Source organism: Columba livia, chromosome 8 (genome assembly GCF_036013475.1).
Source record: "Columba livia isolate bColLiv1 breed racing homer chromosome 8, bColLiv1.pat.W.v2, whole genome shotgun sequence".
Classification (NCBI taxonomy): domain Eukaryota; kingdom Metazoa; phylum Chordata; class Aves; order Columbiformes; family Columbidae; genus Columba; species Columba livia.
Window position 1 is genome coordinate 28094288 of NC_088609.1, and position 16325 is coordinate 28110612.

The following is a 16325-nucleotide window of genomic DNA, read 5'->3' on the forward strand; positions in this document are numbered from 1 at the left end:
TTGCTGTATTACTAGAATACAGTGTAACTGGCAAAAAAGAACACTGGTAGTTAGATGCATTTCTTGACCATTTTTGTCAGCACTTAGTTCACACTGCAGAACAAAACGCTGTACATTATAAAACCTTCAAGACAGTTTACATATGGATGACTTCCAGACTTTCGTACTCTGAATTTTTAAAAATGTATTTGCACAGCATGCTTTATATATGTATATATCTTTACACTAGTATAAAGATATAGAAGATATCAAGTTTTTTATTACTGAGAAGGATTTGAATTTAAGGCCTAAACCAAACAGTTTACGCATGACATGGTATGCTGATATGTTTAATTTTTTTTTCCAGCTGGTACATTAATACACTAAGTGATGTTTTGTGGACTCTATCCATCTTTACGGGTAATAATCCACATCACAAACCACCCATTTGCCCTCTAGTACTTTCCATGCTTCACTCTTCACGCATGCCAGCTTCATCTGTTGGAAATTAAATGATGCAAAAGCCTAAGCAGCAAACTGTTCATTTTTGTTTTCTAAAAGCATATTTATCCTGAGCCATTAAAAAGCATAATCAATTCTAAGACACGAACCCACTTTTTTTTTCAATAGACTTTCAATGGTAAATGTTAACAATGGCACAGAATAAATCCCAACTTTATTTTTAAAGTAACGTTTTATCGTTTAAAAATAAGAAGTCAAAATATTAAAGGCAATCTGCAAGCCGAAGTTAGAGTAAAGAACTGGGGCAGTTCAATGGGGAAAAGAGCGAGAAATTAATGTGAAGTACTGTGGAAGGCAGATCAAGTCACACACATAGTCAGAGAGATCAGTGGGGACCAGGAAAATCCAAGTGAAGCTCACTAGAAGATGGTTAAAACAGAAGTGACATGAAATAGCGCTGAAGTCTTTAAAAAGCAAACATTTCTCGTTGCTTTGCCAACTAAAAATGCAGCAGATAGGAGAATCTGGTTTCAGTGTCAACTTCCTCTCAGGTTTCCTAAATGAATTACTGAATTCAAATTTAACAGGAAAATTGCTCAAACAGCACTATGCATTAATTGTGCTTTCTGCTGGAACAGAACAAAATGCTACCTGGCTCCTGAGAGAGACATCAAATCCCTGACAAGGGAGAACACAAAAGTCAGCTCTCCTTCCATCGTCAAGATCCCTCATAAAACTCGCCAAGTGCTGTATCCAACAACTGAAAGTTATGTGGTCCCCCTGGGTCTCTCACACGTATGTGTTGCTCAGGCAACAGATGAAAAAAAAAAAATCATCATTTTGCTTCCCAACTAGTCTCCCCCACACACATTTTATACACCGAGAAACATCAATTATTATTATACTAGTATAAATCGAGAAAACAAAAAGAAAGAAACATTCCCAACCACCTGCACTGGTCCAACCTCTGGAGGAACAACCTTCCCTACCATCACCAACACATCGTGTACATTTATATGGGTCACCCTAATGTCACCAAGACATGGATGAATCATGTACCTGATGGAAAGAAGGAACCACGAACCGAGCTAACAGTCATACAACTCCGTTTCTTTACACAGAATGTCAGGGATTGGAAGGGACCTGGAAAGCTCATCCAGTGCAATCCCCCCATGGAGCAGGAACACCCAGATGAGGTTACACAGGAAGGCGTCCAGACAGGTCTTGAATACCTCCAGAGTAGGAGACTCCACAACCTCCCTGGGCAGCCCGGTCCAGGCTCTGGCACCCTCAATGAGAAGAAGTTTCTTCTCAAATTTAAGTGGAACCTCTTGTGTTCCAGTTTGAGCCCATTACCCCTTGTCCTATCATTGGTTGTCACCGAGAAGAGCATGGCTCCATCCTCCTGACACTCACCTGTTATATATCTGTAAACATTAATGAGGTCGCCCCTCACACTTGAAAAGAAAAGGAGCTAGAGGTGACCAAAACACACAGGGCTTTAGCACAACTGGGTTTTGAAAGCCAATGGAGTAGTTCAAGACTCTTTCTGGAAGGGCAGGAATTAGGGACGCCTTCAAGCAAAAAGATTTTTTTCGGCTCCTATCTATCAGAAAGAACTGGATGCTCAATTTATTATGCAATATCTTTGGATATGAGGTATGGCACATTTACAGAATCACCTATACAAAAATCTATCTCGTGTTAAAAATGTAAAAAAAAAAAAAAAAATAGTATTCCTGAAAAAAGTCAACAGTGGTTGGAAAAATATCCAGTATTCATGTGTTTCATTCAAAATGTCAATCCAAACAAACCATCAATGGACAAACTAGTACTATCTACAGAAATGAGTAAAACTGGAGCAGATCCAGCTTTGACAGAATGAAATTTTATCAGATCTAATGTGACTAGAAATAAAAAACCTGCAGTGTGATTCTACCAACACAGGCACATAATAAGTACCATATAAAACCGAAAGTACAACAAAATTATTAATGAACCTTTACTACATTTGTGTGTATTTTATTCTCTTGCCTTTCTTCTAATTTTATACCTGGACGGTATATATAAAAATGAAGTGCTGCTTTAGAGCCATATTGTTGAAGTACAAAGTCACATCATAAACAATAAAACCATAATAATCAGAGGGAACAACTATAAATATTCTTCTAACAAACCAATGTTAATATGACACTAATTAACCACTGTAAAAAGCCAGACAATTTTTAAGTGTCTCTTCCACAAAGGTTGCTGTATAAATATATGCAGCTGCACAACGACATGACAGGAGCTCCTATTACTTTTAAGTACATTTATGACAAGAGTATGGATGGACAACAAGCCAAGAACTTGTCCCTGTGAATGCTTTTATCTCCTCTTCCTCACGTAACACAACCTGGAACACTACCACACACAGGGAGGCAGGCACACACATGAGAAACATATTAGACCTGCCTGGGTAAGTTCTTTTTCTGTAGTGCTTTCATCTTACATACACTTGCTGCTATTAAGACATACACGCAACACACAATTAGCACAAAATGTATTACTTTTCTGTGCCGCTTACTCATAGAGGCAGATGATGAACATCAATGGATCTACTTGCAAGTATAGAGCCCATTATGTGCTTGTAGAACTCAGCAACGAATATTAAATCTAAAATCATTATACTTTATGATAATTTTTATAATCTGATCATAAGGACACTAAATGTAATAAGAAAGCCAGTGCTAAGGCATTCACTGGTTTCAGATGCTTCAGGCAGTTACGCTTCCATTTTACACTATAACCTGAAAGTACAATATGAAGACAATGTTGTTAAAGCTATATTAAAAAACCTTGTTACTAAGACAAACAGTATCCTTCCACTTGATGGAAAACGGAAGTGAAAATAAACACTTTTAAAATACAACTGTTAATAAAAGTAACTGATATGGTGTTTTCCATATTTAGTAAGACAATACTAATGAAGCCTATTTGTTATTTAAAAGATATTATGTTCAAACTCTGCTATTCTGTGCTTGGAAAGGTAGCCTACTGTAATCAACTAATCTCAAACATACCCAGATTTATATTTACTAGAAGAAAAGCCCCTTAGGCAGCGGTGTCAGTGCAGGTTAGCTGAAGGCTGAGTCAATCCTCTCTCATTGCAGTGGTCAGCATGGCTCGTCTCGCCCACTGTGACCCACCGAGGTTACGGCAACGAAAGATGGTAAACTGAAGTAATAGCTTAGAGGGCTCTGAAAATACAACATCTGCCCTTAGGACAACACACTGTGCTTCTACAGTTTTACATGTTACATGGTTCTTTTATTCTTCCGAATACAGAGCTCAAGAAGATGTGCAATCTCCCCTCATAAAGGAGCATCGTTTTAAGTAACTGAGGAAAAGACAGCATATCAAAATAATAATACTATTATTCACCTCATAGTAATTACTCATTTATACTTTTTTCTTTGCTTAAATTATAAGATCCTTACATTAACATTTCCTAGCAAATTCTCACGTAAATGTTAGTACAGTATTTAAAATGGTTCTTCATGCATTCTTCAACATGGTTCTTCTACATCTTAAAATAGTGGTGGTTTTGCTCTGGTTTCAAAAACGTAATGTTACCGCACAGGATCCTGGAGACCTCACTGCGCAGGGAATACATGAAAGGATATTCACTGCCAGCACATTAAAGAATCTCTGGGTTTTCCAGGCAGCCTGTCAGTCTCTATTCTCTGGAAATGCACTTGAAAAGTTTAACAGACATTCTTCTTTACCAAGTCTGGTCTCACTGTTTAGATCCATTTCCTTTTCAGAAGATTATGTTGGGCCTACACCTCCCTCAGAAAAGGAACAAGAGATGTCCCAGATAAGTATGCACGAGAACACCTCAGTGAAAACTGGCACGCTCTTTCAGGGGAGAAAATGGGACTCAGTGCAGCAGCTGCTTTCTGCACAAAGCCAATTGCTCCCTTCACAAAGGTATTTTCTTCTGCATAATCTGCATTAACCAATTAAAAAAAAATATTTGCTAAAGAAACATAAAACATATTAAGTATACAACATAAAAATTGAGATAGTATTGGAAGGCTTATTAGAATGACCCTCCAAAGGTCAGGCAATAACTGGCTGGCCTTAGTATGCAGCGTGTGCTTCTGGATGCTTTACAACCTCTGTTAAACCAAGTAGTTGCCTACTAACCATGTACTTCACAGAGCTCTCACTGTGATAAATTCCCCTGCTAGAAATTAAATTAGTGCTCCTATTTGCTCTTGCGTGACTCTGTAATGGGTTTCACCCCTTGTAGAACTTAAATCTGCTAATTAGCAGAAGTTGATTTCTTCTCAAGTCCAGGGTACAAGATATTTTGAATTTTTATCCTGGGCAAAATCCTACTAATAATTCCCAATAGTCGTGTAGGAAAACCAACGTGCTTTGTTGAGTGTCTGCGCCATATGCCTTAGACCAGGGGTGTCAAACCCATTTTCACCAGAGGCCACACCAGCCTCACAGTTGCCTTCACAGGGTCCAATGTAATTTTAGGACTGTATCAATGTAACTACTCCTATATTTTCAATTTCACCCTGTATCAATGTAACTACTCCTATATTTTCAATTTCACCCTGTATCAATGTAACTACTCCTATATTTATACAGTCCTAAAATTACATTTGGCCCTTTGAAGGCACCAGCGAGGCTGATGTGGCTCCCAGTGAAAATGAGTTTGACACCCCTGCGTTAGACATTCTGAGTGGCTTGATAGGAGGCTGAAGATCTGAAGCAACACACTGAAATAGCAAACACCTTTGTATTGAACCAATGTATGTTATCTGCAGTTAGTATGTCTTGTCTTTAGTAAATGCTCTGATGTTGGATACACACTTAAAGCCACTTCCAATTCAACAGTCAGCTCCTTGGCTGGCATTAGTGGAATTTACAGGAATTCATATTTCTCAGCGTAATGTTAATTAAAATGTACATTCAGAGGCAAAGACAAGCTGGATTTTTTTAAAAAAACATTAATGCCATTTAGGAAAATAGAATTAAATAGATAATAGAAGCATGATGCTTCTTCCTTCGGACAAAGCATAGCAAATAATTCATAATGAAATGAATTAAAATTGTATTAAACCTTGATTAAAATAAAATGTAAGCGAAGAAAAGTATTTCACTGCTTCCCAAGCACTTGTGCTTCTAAAGCAGCAGAAGAGAACAAAAACAAAAGGCATCTTTACAAAGCTACTCAAAAAGGTGGACTTCGTAAATGAGATAAAGCTTATAATATCAAAACTTCTACAGCTCAAAAACCAATTTTAATCAGAATGTTTAGCTCTGACATTTTTTTTCATATGCATATTAGCGTATCTGTCTTAACTTGCTTGAAGAGAAACCAATAATACGTGTAATAAGGTTTTTTACTCTGCTTTGCTATGGAAACAAGGCACGTGTGATCTCACTCTGACTTCCTGTGTTTTCTCAGATAATTTTTAACTTGTTGGATAATTTCACCTAATTAGGAAGGGAAAAAGAAAAATAAAGAGGTAGTGTCAAAAGTAATTCATTTCCGACAGTTTGAAACGGGTAAGTAAAGGTGTAGGACTCAACTGCATGGACCAAGAGGAGCATGGGCCCACATCTTCTGGGAGACGAGAGAGCCGGGAACTGCCACAGGAGCTCCCATTTCCCCCAGCAATGAGCCTCAGTGCAGGCTCCACACAGCCACCTGCATCACTCTCATTCAAACTACTTTTTAAGGCAGTTTTTTCAGCCTGTCTTGTGTAATAAAATAATAGTTTTAAAGACGTACCTGTAGTACAATATGCTAGAAAAAGGGACAGAAAAAAATATCTTCAGAAATGACATTAATATTGAAACTCATTACTTCAGCTTTTCATTCCTTTTTCCTGCCTCTCATCTTTTCCTTATTTTGGGCCGCACTGCTTGCTGTTGATGGTAATAATGATGTTTTTCAAGCCTCTACACAGCAATATTGACCTGTTGTTGATCAATGTACCAGCAGTGTATAATAACCCGGCGTGGTTTTCCCCTCCAGCTGCCAGCACTCCTCCAATCCAGGTTCATTTTACCTGAAGGAACAGACTGCTTCAAAAGCAACCCCACCCGCACTGCACTCGCCAGGAAAAACACAGCAAAACCAAGACCTTCTTAACTAAACATAGCATCCCTATTTGGATGGGTGACACTAAAATAAAACTGCAGCCTTCATATAACTGCGCCTGCTTTCTGATTCTCCAGTGAGTTAAAGTTAAGGCACTGTGCGAGTAATAAAGTCTTTATCTTGATTGGAAAATGTTTCATTATATGAACAAATGAATCACTTGTCCACACCCAGGATCCCTCCTCCCCCCTCCCAGTTTAACTGTACAGAAACATTAAAATATAACAGCAGGGAATTCAGCCAGGTTTCATCTCCCACCAACTGCACAACCTGCATATACTATAAGATTTCTATAAAAAGCCCTAAGTGCCAAGTGAGAGAATTAAAGATTTTCTTATTTCTAGCAAAAGTTAGATGCTCTTATTTTAACCTTTGTTCATGTTCGTACTTCCAGGCATGAAGTGCTACTAAAGCACGTTACACTTGGCATCTCTTATTACTGAAGCAGAAGGCAATGTAATCTTGTGAGAAAGTGTAATAATGCGGTATTCATTTTGCTTCTGTGGCTGGAAGCCAACTCTATATTAATATTCATTTCCAGTATACAGATCCACAATATTTCATTTATTTTAAGAATTTACAATTAATTTGGTATGATTCTGTTATCTGCTCCCAATTTCCTTCCCTGTTTCTTTTAGCTGAAAAAGCAGCTCTTGTATAGACTTTAAAAAAGTAAATTCACAACTGAAGCATCAAAAGATTGCTACTGGCTACCAAAAGCAAAAAAAACCAGGGACAGAACAAAATGAACTTGAAATATTACAGACGACAACGAAAATGAGCTTTCTGCAAATGGCAAAAATGCAATCTGCAGAAGTTCTCAGTTGCCTTTTTCCTTCCCAGCCTCAGCAGATAAAACACCCTTTGCAGCATGCTGGTTGCTGCTGTTACCAAACCAGAGCAAGTAAGCTGTTTGTCTGCTTTTCCTTCTGTTCTCAAATGTTTTCAACCACCATATAGCATTCAACGTGAATCTTTGTAAAATGTACTAGATATAGGGATTTGACACAATTACACTGACAAATAAAATCCTTAGTATTTTAAACCTTCAGAAATAAAAAATAGATGTCTCAACTTCCTACACCTTTGGTTTCAACTAGCACAACTACTTTTGCAGTGTAGGTGCATTTATAATTAACAAAAGTTATTACCTAACCAGCCAGTCCTAAGATTTCTAATTTCATTCTCCTAATAAGCATTTACCTACCTTACCTGCGAAAGAGGCTGAAAAAACATTTTACCTGCCAGCTGCTGGCACTTACTTTCCTATAAAAGTGAGATTATACCCAAATCCACAGACTCAGACACCAAGAGAGCAGTCAGTGCAGCAGCTACCAAATCAGAAATGCCATCGAGGATGAAACCATCCAAGATCTGCAGTGTGCTGTGGGAAATGCCTGTTTTCTAATATATCCTGGCAATATTTAAGAAGAAGGGAAGGAGGGGAAACTGACTGTGAAAGCTATTTAAGTGAAATGAGACTTCCTCATGTTGGGAAACCTTCATGAACTCTCTTAGGACATACTCCCTTACATATGTGTATGGTCACACATAAATGCCAACAACCTATTTCAGCAAAGCTTGTCTGTCACAATGACACCAGACCTGAGTTATGTTAGTCTAGAATAAACACTTACAAAATTACACAGTCAACGTGGAAGACCATATACCAAATTTAAATTTTAATCTTGGATTTTGCCATCTTTGGGGACTAGGTCCTTTTTGTCTGTACATATTTGGGAAAGAAGAGTCAAGGAGGCAGAGAAGCTTTCCTGAAGTATCTCTGAAAATTTAGCCTTAAAATTCAAAGAATTTTGACAGGGTAAGGTATGTATCTGCTTTAGGAGATGGTGAGATCACGCCACAGATGCACTGAAGAATCCTACATAATATATACCAATTACTGAATAATGTAAGAAGGCATGGAGGTGCTATTTTATCACCAAACCAGTCTTTTCACCTGCAATCTAGTCAATCAAAACGATTATACCAGAAATAGCCTCATGTTCTATACAGATATTTGTAATTAAAAATTCATGAACCATGTTTTCTTGATCATTCGTGCTTCTCTATTAAAAGGGCCAGAAAAACAGCTGAGGAAACAGACTAACTGAATAAAACAGAGTTTACAAAGAAAAAAAGAAGATAAAACAGATAATACAACTTGTTTTAAAAAGCTTTTTCCTTCCTCATCTCTTTTTAAACACCACATTTGATAGCAGTGGAGGTTTCTTCCCTTTTTTTTATTTTAAAGGCAAAAATATTTTTAAATAAATGCTATTTCTGTATTCACTTTAAGTTTTATTTCCTGAACTGTAACTTGCATAGTTTTAATCTTGATGAAGTGCGTGGCATTTTATTTTCAGCAAAACAAATTAGAAACTAAACCAGGTATTTCATTTGTACTGTATCTGTACGTTGCTTCTAAATGGTTGTGTAATGAGAACAGAAAAAAAGAATAAACAGGAAAAGCCAAAAATAAGGATATTGATACTGTCACTTCAGTCACCTGAACACTGTGCTTCAATTTCAACATAGCACACTGTATCAAATCAAAAAAATGTATTTTTGTCATTAAAAAGAGACAATTTGAGTCTTATCAATTTAACCTAGAACATGCTACAGATGCTTTTAGTTTGACATCCTAAAATGTCAAGTCACCTAACAGAAGTTAATTGTGCAGATCATTCATCTCATCTGCAAACTCAAGCAAAAAAATAAACTAAAGCTTACCTTCAGTACACTGCAGGAAGCTGATAATGAGCAGAAACCAAAAACTTTGCATTCTGCAGCCAGAAGACACCATTATTGATCCCTGTAAGAATTTTCTTTGTATTCCTTAATGAATCCAGTTATAAAAGGCCAGCATCATCGAAACCAGTGGTCTGCATTATTCATCTTCATACCTGGAGAAGCAGAGGATATGGAAAAAAAGAAGGAAAAAAAAACAAACATCAATAGCTGGACACCAATAATTTGGAATACCAAATTTTATTTGACGTGAAGACAGAAATTTTTTAATAGAAACTGACAGTACGCCTGTACTATAGTTGGGAATTTGGCAGGTCTGTGGGATGTAATCTCTCAAGGTCAGTGATCATTAAACAGAATGCCAAGTAATGATACATGTTAAAGTTGAAATTACAAATGTTATTGATGCACTTGCACTAAGACACATAAGGCAAAAAAAAATCATCTTCTCTGAATTTAAGAAATTGGATTTGCAGATGACTAGCCTAAGCTTTCTCCATCCATGAAATCTGACACAACCTGCATTTCTCTACCTCAAAGAACAACAATAAAATTAAATCTAGGGCACTGCTATATTTCTTATGGATTCGAAGCATGGAGCAGCTGAGAACAACGGAGCAACACCATTCAACAGCAAGGCTCTGCAGGTCCCCTCCCTGCCGCGGCTCCAGCACCCCCTCTGTGCTACACATAGGTCACTTTCCTCGGATGAGAAGCAGTAACAGCAGCTCTGGTGACAAAACACTCTGTTCGGTGAGGAAGGCTCTTCATGTGACTCTACACTATGCCCTATTTCTACTTGAACAACACCTTCAGAGGAAAGGGAATAAACACAACGCATGAGACTCTCCTTTCCTCAGCCTACTGAGAAATATCAACCAAACTACTACTGTAAACGGCGTACCAAAGGAAGAACTCTTAAAGGTAGTATTTGCATTTGAAAATATAATTACAGTAAAAAGTGCAGTAGCTGTGATAGAAGACTTGACAGCAGAGTGCTCCCTTTCGCTAATGACTTCATTCTCTCAGCAGCCAGCCGAGTAACTACATGCATCCTCTTCCATATCTCCCTGTATGAAGCTAGATCGTGCTTCAGCCCCAACTACTAGAGAAAAATTAACATCCATATAGAAATAAATTATTTTTAACTACAAAGCCGGCTCTATATATTACAGATATGTGAAGCATCTCTGAAAGAATGACACTCTGAACATTGTGGCAATTATAGATCCAAAGAGCTGAGTCTGGTGTCACATTGGCTTGGTCTCTCCAAGACCGACAGACAGGACTGTGTGGATGTATTTCTGAGATATCTGAAATTAATGTTACTTTAAAAACATGTAACAATGACTTTATAAAAATGTAAGTGGCGAGATCCAAGGGCCACTTAGGAGTCTTACAAGTACTCAAGCATGCTGAGGGTTTAAAAAATACATTTACCCTTTTGACAAGGAGAACTGGAAAGGATGAAGAGCACAAAATGCCAGACAAAGAAATTCTATGAGCTGTAGACCATTTTTGGAAGTATGAAGTGTAACTCCTTTTATATTAGTCAATGTTAATATTAATCAACGATTAGTTTGTTCCCTGAGCACACAGACAGCAATAAGACATTATGGAACAATTTCTCTGGCTCTCAATGAAGGCAATGTGACTGTGGCAGAATAGGAGACTATTAAATAGCCAAGTAGGCTTCTTTACTTTGCTCCTCTTGAAGAGGAGGGATGTCACTCCATCCCTCTCACACAACACAAGCATGCTTGTGATTTCTCACACAGGGAAATGAAAGAACTGACATCTGAGGCAGACTGATTTTACGTTTATTTACACAGAGAAACAAACCCTTTTTCCAATTTCCAACTACAGACAGGTGCTCTTCAACCACAGGCACTTTTATCACACGTATTCCAACAAAGAGCAGGCAATAGCAAACGGAGTGCTTTGGTGCCGGACAGGCGGAGCGTGGCTCTCCCTGGCACAGACCCATCTGCCTAGAGGTAAAAGATGTGCCCTCAATTTAGCTGGTGATAAACCAGCTGCTACCGGACAACCCAGAAGCCGTTATGAAGAGACAGTTCATATTGTAAATCCAGATCTTTCACACTGGGCTGAGAGTGCTTTGCAACTCCACAAAGGATGCACTGCATTCAGCAGAAATTACAATTGCAAAGGAGCTCCTGCTGAGCAAAGAAGAAAAAAAATTGTCACCATGATATATCCAAAACACCCTGGAGATAGTTCAGCTAAAAGCTTGGGAAGAGCTTGGATTAATTTTTTTACCTGTAGCACCCAAAGGAAAAATCATAAAACTATTTCACAGACACTACAGACTAATCAGCGTAATTTCAGCAAGCAATCAGAATAATCTAAGAGAACAGACACAGAACAATAATGGCTAAAAGTGAAATTAAGTCAGCCTTCTGATTGCTCCCAGTCTGTCCAGAAGATTTTGACTTCCAGAGACTCAAGTTTTATCATTATTTCCATAACATATCGCTGCATATCTAGATTTTGAGATATATTCCTTCACCTTCAAGTGGATAGTGACATACTTGTGCTTTATCATCCTTAACCTCATTACTTTCTTGTGGGCTTTTTTTAAATTGGAGTGGAGGGAAAGGGTTGTGTTAAAAACAATAATCAAAGCATCACTTGCAGTACCCAACAACTCTCTAGGAAACAGCTGCAAAGTCTATGGCAGAGACGACTTCTTAATCGAGTAAGAGCTCCTGACCTTGCAAACTGTCTTAACTATTTTAATAAGAAAGCGCAGTTTCTGAAAGAATGTTAATGTTTTGTGATACCAAACCCAGCAGAAATTATTCTACTAAAAATAAATACAAAATATTCTAAAGACAAATTTAAACACTTTGTGCAATATATTGTTCTCTCTAGATTGCTATAACCTACAGACATAGAATTTAACTCAGTGTGCTGCTGCAAAAAAAGAATTTAAAATAAACTAACCAGCCCCTACCACAGTATCAGTAACACATGTTTTTCTAAAAAAGCAATAAAATATTAGGCAGTGTTTGAAAACTGATGCAATTGGATTTGGTCTTTCTTCCTTCTTTTCAAATAAAAATTAACAGCTTTAAAACGAACAATTTTTAACACAACCTATATATTTGAGAAATTCTATGTGGCTGCAAGTAAAAGAACGGTGCAGTTCTGAACCAACTATTCATCAGCGTAACAAAAGCTAATCCTGAAAAAGGTACCCAGACATGAGCTGGAGCCAGCGAGCACTCCAGCTATAGACACTGCCGTCAGCTGTGTCCTTCTGACCATCCATCTATCAGCGATACTGAGACTGTCAGTGCCACCTCACAACAACAACAAATCCCAAACCAAACAAGGAGGACCAGGAAAAGACGTATTAAGTTACTTCTTTGTAAACAGAAAAAGGAGACCATGGCAAGCGGCTGCCCTGCACAAATAACTTATTTCCCTTCAGACCTTAATAAACCTATTCTCTGGATCACTGACTGCTTGTGCTTGTGGGTGGGGCAGATAGAAACTCCCTACAGCAAAAGGTTGCTTGAATTTCAGAGTGCAATAAAAGCTGCCCAGAAAATCTCGGCTTGAACTCCAATCCCTACCTCTGGGCCATACTGCACTCTCCCGTAGAGAAAACAAAACACAAAAACACACATACACAAAACCACACACGCAAAAAAAAACCCAACACACAGTCCTTCGCTGGAAACAGAGCGGTTCACCTTGTTAAGTTTCTTCACGTATGTGATGTTAAAGAAGACTAGATCAGTAATGGAAACGTTAATGTTCAAACCTGTACGCTGCAAAAGTATTAGGCATCTCTTCATGCCATATGCATAGGCTGTGCTCCAAGTCCCAAATATCTTAGTGCCTCTACCTCAATTCCTTATTCTTCTGTACTTGTGAAACTTCTGACAGTTGGAACACGGCCACTGCAGGATACATGCCACTGTTGGCCATCCCTCTCCCTGCAACATCGCTCAAGAGCACCCCCGAGATAAGAGAAAGCCGCTCCAAGCATGCTCCTTGAAATACTCTTATCTTTGAAGAAAAAGGCCTCTAAAGGACTGCTGCATCCCAACTCTACTCTGTTTAACCTTCCCAAGGTTTTATTTTCAAAAGCCAAAAAGGGTCTTTTAAAAGCTTCCGGACAACAGACACAGCATGCTCAAGAGCTCTTTTCCCTCCTATTCCATCCAGCTTTTCACACAATTAAGACAGAGGGGAAAGCAAAGATCTTTCAGCTAAAGAAAAACGTCCTTGCTTAGCTGGAAAGTCTTTCAGACTAACACTGATGCATTTTACAATATAGTGCTTAATTTTCCAGGCCATCTTAGAAACACTGCAAAGCACTTGCAACCTCAGTCAAGCTTTAAGAATCCTATTACAGAAATAAAATTTATACTGGCTTTACAGATGGAGAAGTAAGGAACATCAGTGGTAGCCACACAGCTTGTACACACCAAGGAACTAGCAGGACCCACGCAGTCCTTCTTATAAATCCTGTACAACCTACCTTGCCACACATGCAGCACCCCCACTGCCTTTCATAACCCAGTTTATGAATCTAAGTAATTCTGTAATATATCTGAAGCACTCTGCAGAAGAAAGGAGGGGGAAGAGGAGGCAAGGGTGAGTAGATATATATTCATACAATATAATAGACTACTTAGTCTCCTGAGAAATTGTGTGTCCACGTGCTTTCCCATCATGAGGCTTTCCCAATTTAAAAAAATAAAAAGTTAAGCTTCCTAGAATATGTAACATAAGAATTTAATTAGTGAGGTGTGATTACTAGAAGTATCTAAGCCACATTAGTAAAATACTAGAATGAGACTAATGCTGCTTATGATCCAAGACTACAGTTTTACACATATCTGGAATGAGGCACAGCTCTAGGTTTCAACATTGAACATATCTGTAGATGCATTCAATACGAGTTATTCCCCCCTCTTCAATATGGATGTTCAAAAACTGACTTTTATTAATAACTTTGCATTAGTGCTACAGTACCAGATTGCAGAAAATCTTCAAAATTATGAGATCTTACAAAAAAAATAAACTGAAGACAAGCAAGAATCCATGCTGATTTAGTTAGCATCCATCTACTATCTATGGTAAACAATCAATGCCTGACCTGTTCTAATAAAACAAGTTGCATATTGCAAAAAGAGGCTAATTCTGCTCTGTCTAACGTTGGTTAACAAAGACTTATTTTCCATTAAAAGCAATTCCATGATTAAACTGTACCATAGAGTCTTATCTTAAACTCTGTATTCAGCAGTCCCTAGTAATTGTAATCTTGAATACTGGATTTCTAACTCAAAACATGTCTTCCCAAGTTGCACAGAAGGAATACAGTATCAGGGCAGGGAATAATACAGTAAGAACCAGACCTGACCAAGGTCATCCAATCTTGCAACAACAACAAAAAACGTCCTTCAATGCACTTGGCTGCGTTGTGCTCTGAAGTGACATACCCGTGCCTGAGGAACGCCTGAAACACAGCGCTTGTAGATGTGTACTCTAAACTGAGAATGACCACAGAAATGCCACCCCACCCCAGCCTGGGTTCCCAGCTCATCAGTGCAGGTGATCATTCAAAATACAAAATCTACCTATGCAAGACATGACACTATTTTAACAGCACAACATAATAATTTAGTCCATCAGGCCACAGCAGCTCAGTGGTCTACCGCAATCATTCGCAGAGAAAATAAATAGGATTTGAGAGAAAAAGACAAAGATTTTCCTTTCTCATCAGCACTCCAGTTCGGCTTGGCCTCACTCTTGTGTTTCACAGACACGTTACATGGCGCCTCATTCCCGACAAGCCAGCTTTGCCCCTTCTTGTTAACACAGGATAAAGCCTGGACACTCTGGGGAGTTTTCATTCAATAAGCCAGCAAAGTAAACCTTTGCTAGCACTAATAAGAACGGCTTTTTTTGGCTCCAGGCACTCTCCTTTTGCCAAGTCTGAATTTCCCTTTTTGCCTTTGTTAAATAATCAGAACCAAGGGCCAGGGGGGTGTGTGTGTCACTCAATCCTCATTGCAAATTCCCTGTATTTCACCTGAATCAACATCGTACCGCTAGATCAGACCACCTCCGTTCAAACAGAGCAGGTAAAACCTTCTTAACACTTCTGCCCTCTGTGTCACTACATCTTCCTGGGGTCTCAAAGATAAATCCCCAGCATCCAAAGAAGGGGGGAGGGAAAGGGATGCTGCAAGTCAATTACAACTGTTATCGGCTGTAATATCTTAGTGTCACGCTGAGCATGTTAAATATACTGATCACTTTGGACACCAGAGGCACAGTCTGAGGCTGTTTGCCATTCTCTTCATTAAACTGCAAAACAAATAGCTCTCATTTTCAAACCTATGTAGGACAGATTTTATGAACATCAAAAATAAACAAGAAACTAATGAACAGCTATAAAAAAACACGGGGAACTATATGACAAACCAAAAGAAGCAATCCTAACAGCTGAAGAAAATTCAAAGGCTTTTCAGAGTTCTCACAAAAGAGGAATCCTCAAAATAAACTATTCATATTAGAAGATATCATTCCTTTCCCTCAGACTAGAAAAAAAAAAAGCACTAGACTAACATCAACCAAAGACACTGCAGCCTTGTAAGACAGTAAACTGTTTGTTGACAGCCTTGACAAGGCTTTGCAAAAGCCCATATTTCTCAAAGCTGTTACACCACATAGCTGATCTCTTTTTTTCCCTTCCATCCATCCAGTGTTTTTCACAGATGAGAACTTGTTTGAAGTGGAAGCAGACTGAAAAACAAAACAAACAGAGAAGTCCCGGGACTGCGGTCAGACGTGTCCGTACCTGCGCAGCGATGCGGTTTCTCTAGCTGACTGTAAGATTTCAACACACCCCACCTACTTGATGGCCGCTCAGCACTGGGCTTGAGCAGGGAAATGAGCTCAGATCTGCCTTTCACCGCTG

The 16325-nt window shown here is 38.6% G+C and overlaps 1 protein-coding gene across 50 annotated transcripts in view; it reads right to left on the bottom strand.

Annotated features, from left to right (window-relative positions):
• ADGRL2 (adhesion G protein-coupled receptor L2) overlaps positions 1 to 16325 on the bottom strand; it is a 387834-nt gene that overhangs the window by 116297 nt on the left and 255212 nt on the right. For all 50 annotated transcript variants that reach the window (XM_065072729.1, XM_065072727.1, XM_065072734.1 and 47 more), the window contains one exon: positions 9344 to 9516. In XM_065072729.1, the coding sequence (XP_064928801.1) occupies positions 9344 to 9416 (73 nt within the window). In that variant the 5' untranslated portion in view covers positions 9417 to 9516. The remainder of the gene's footprint in view (positions 1 to 9343; positions 9517 to 16325) is intronic.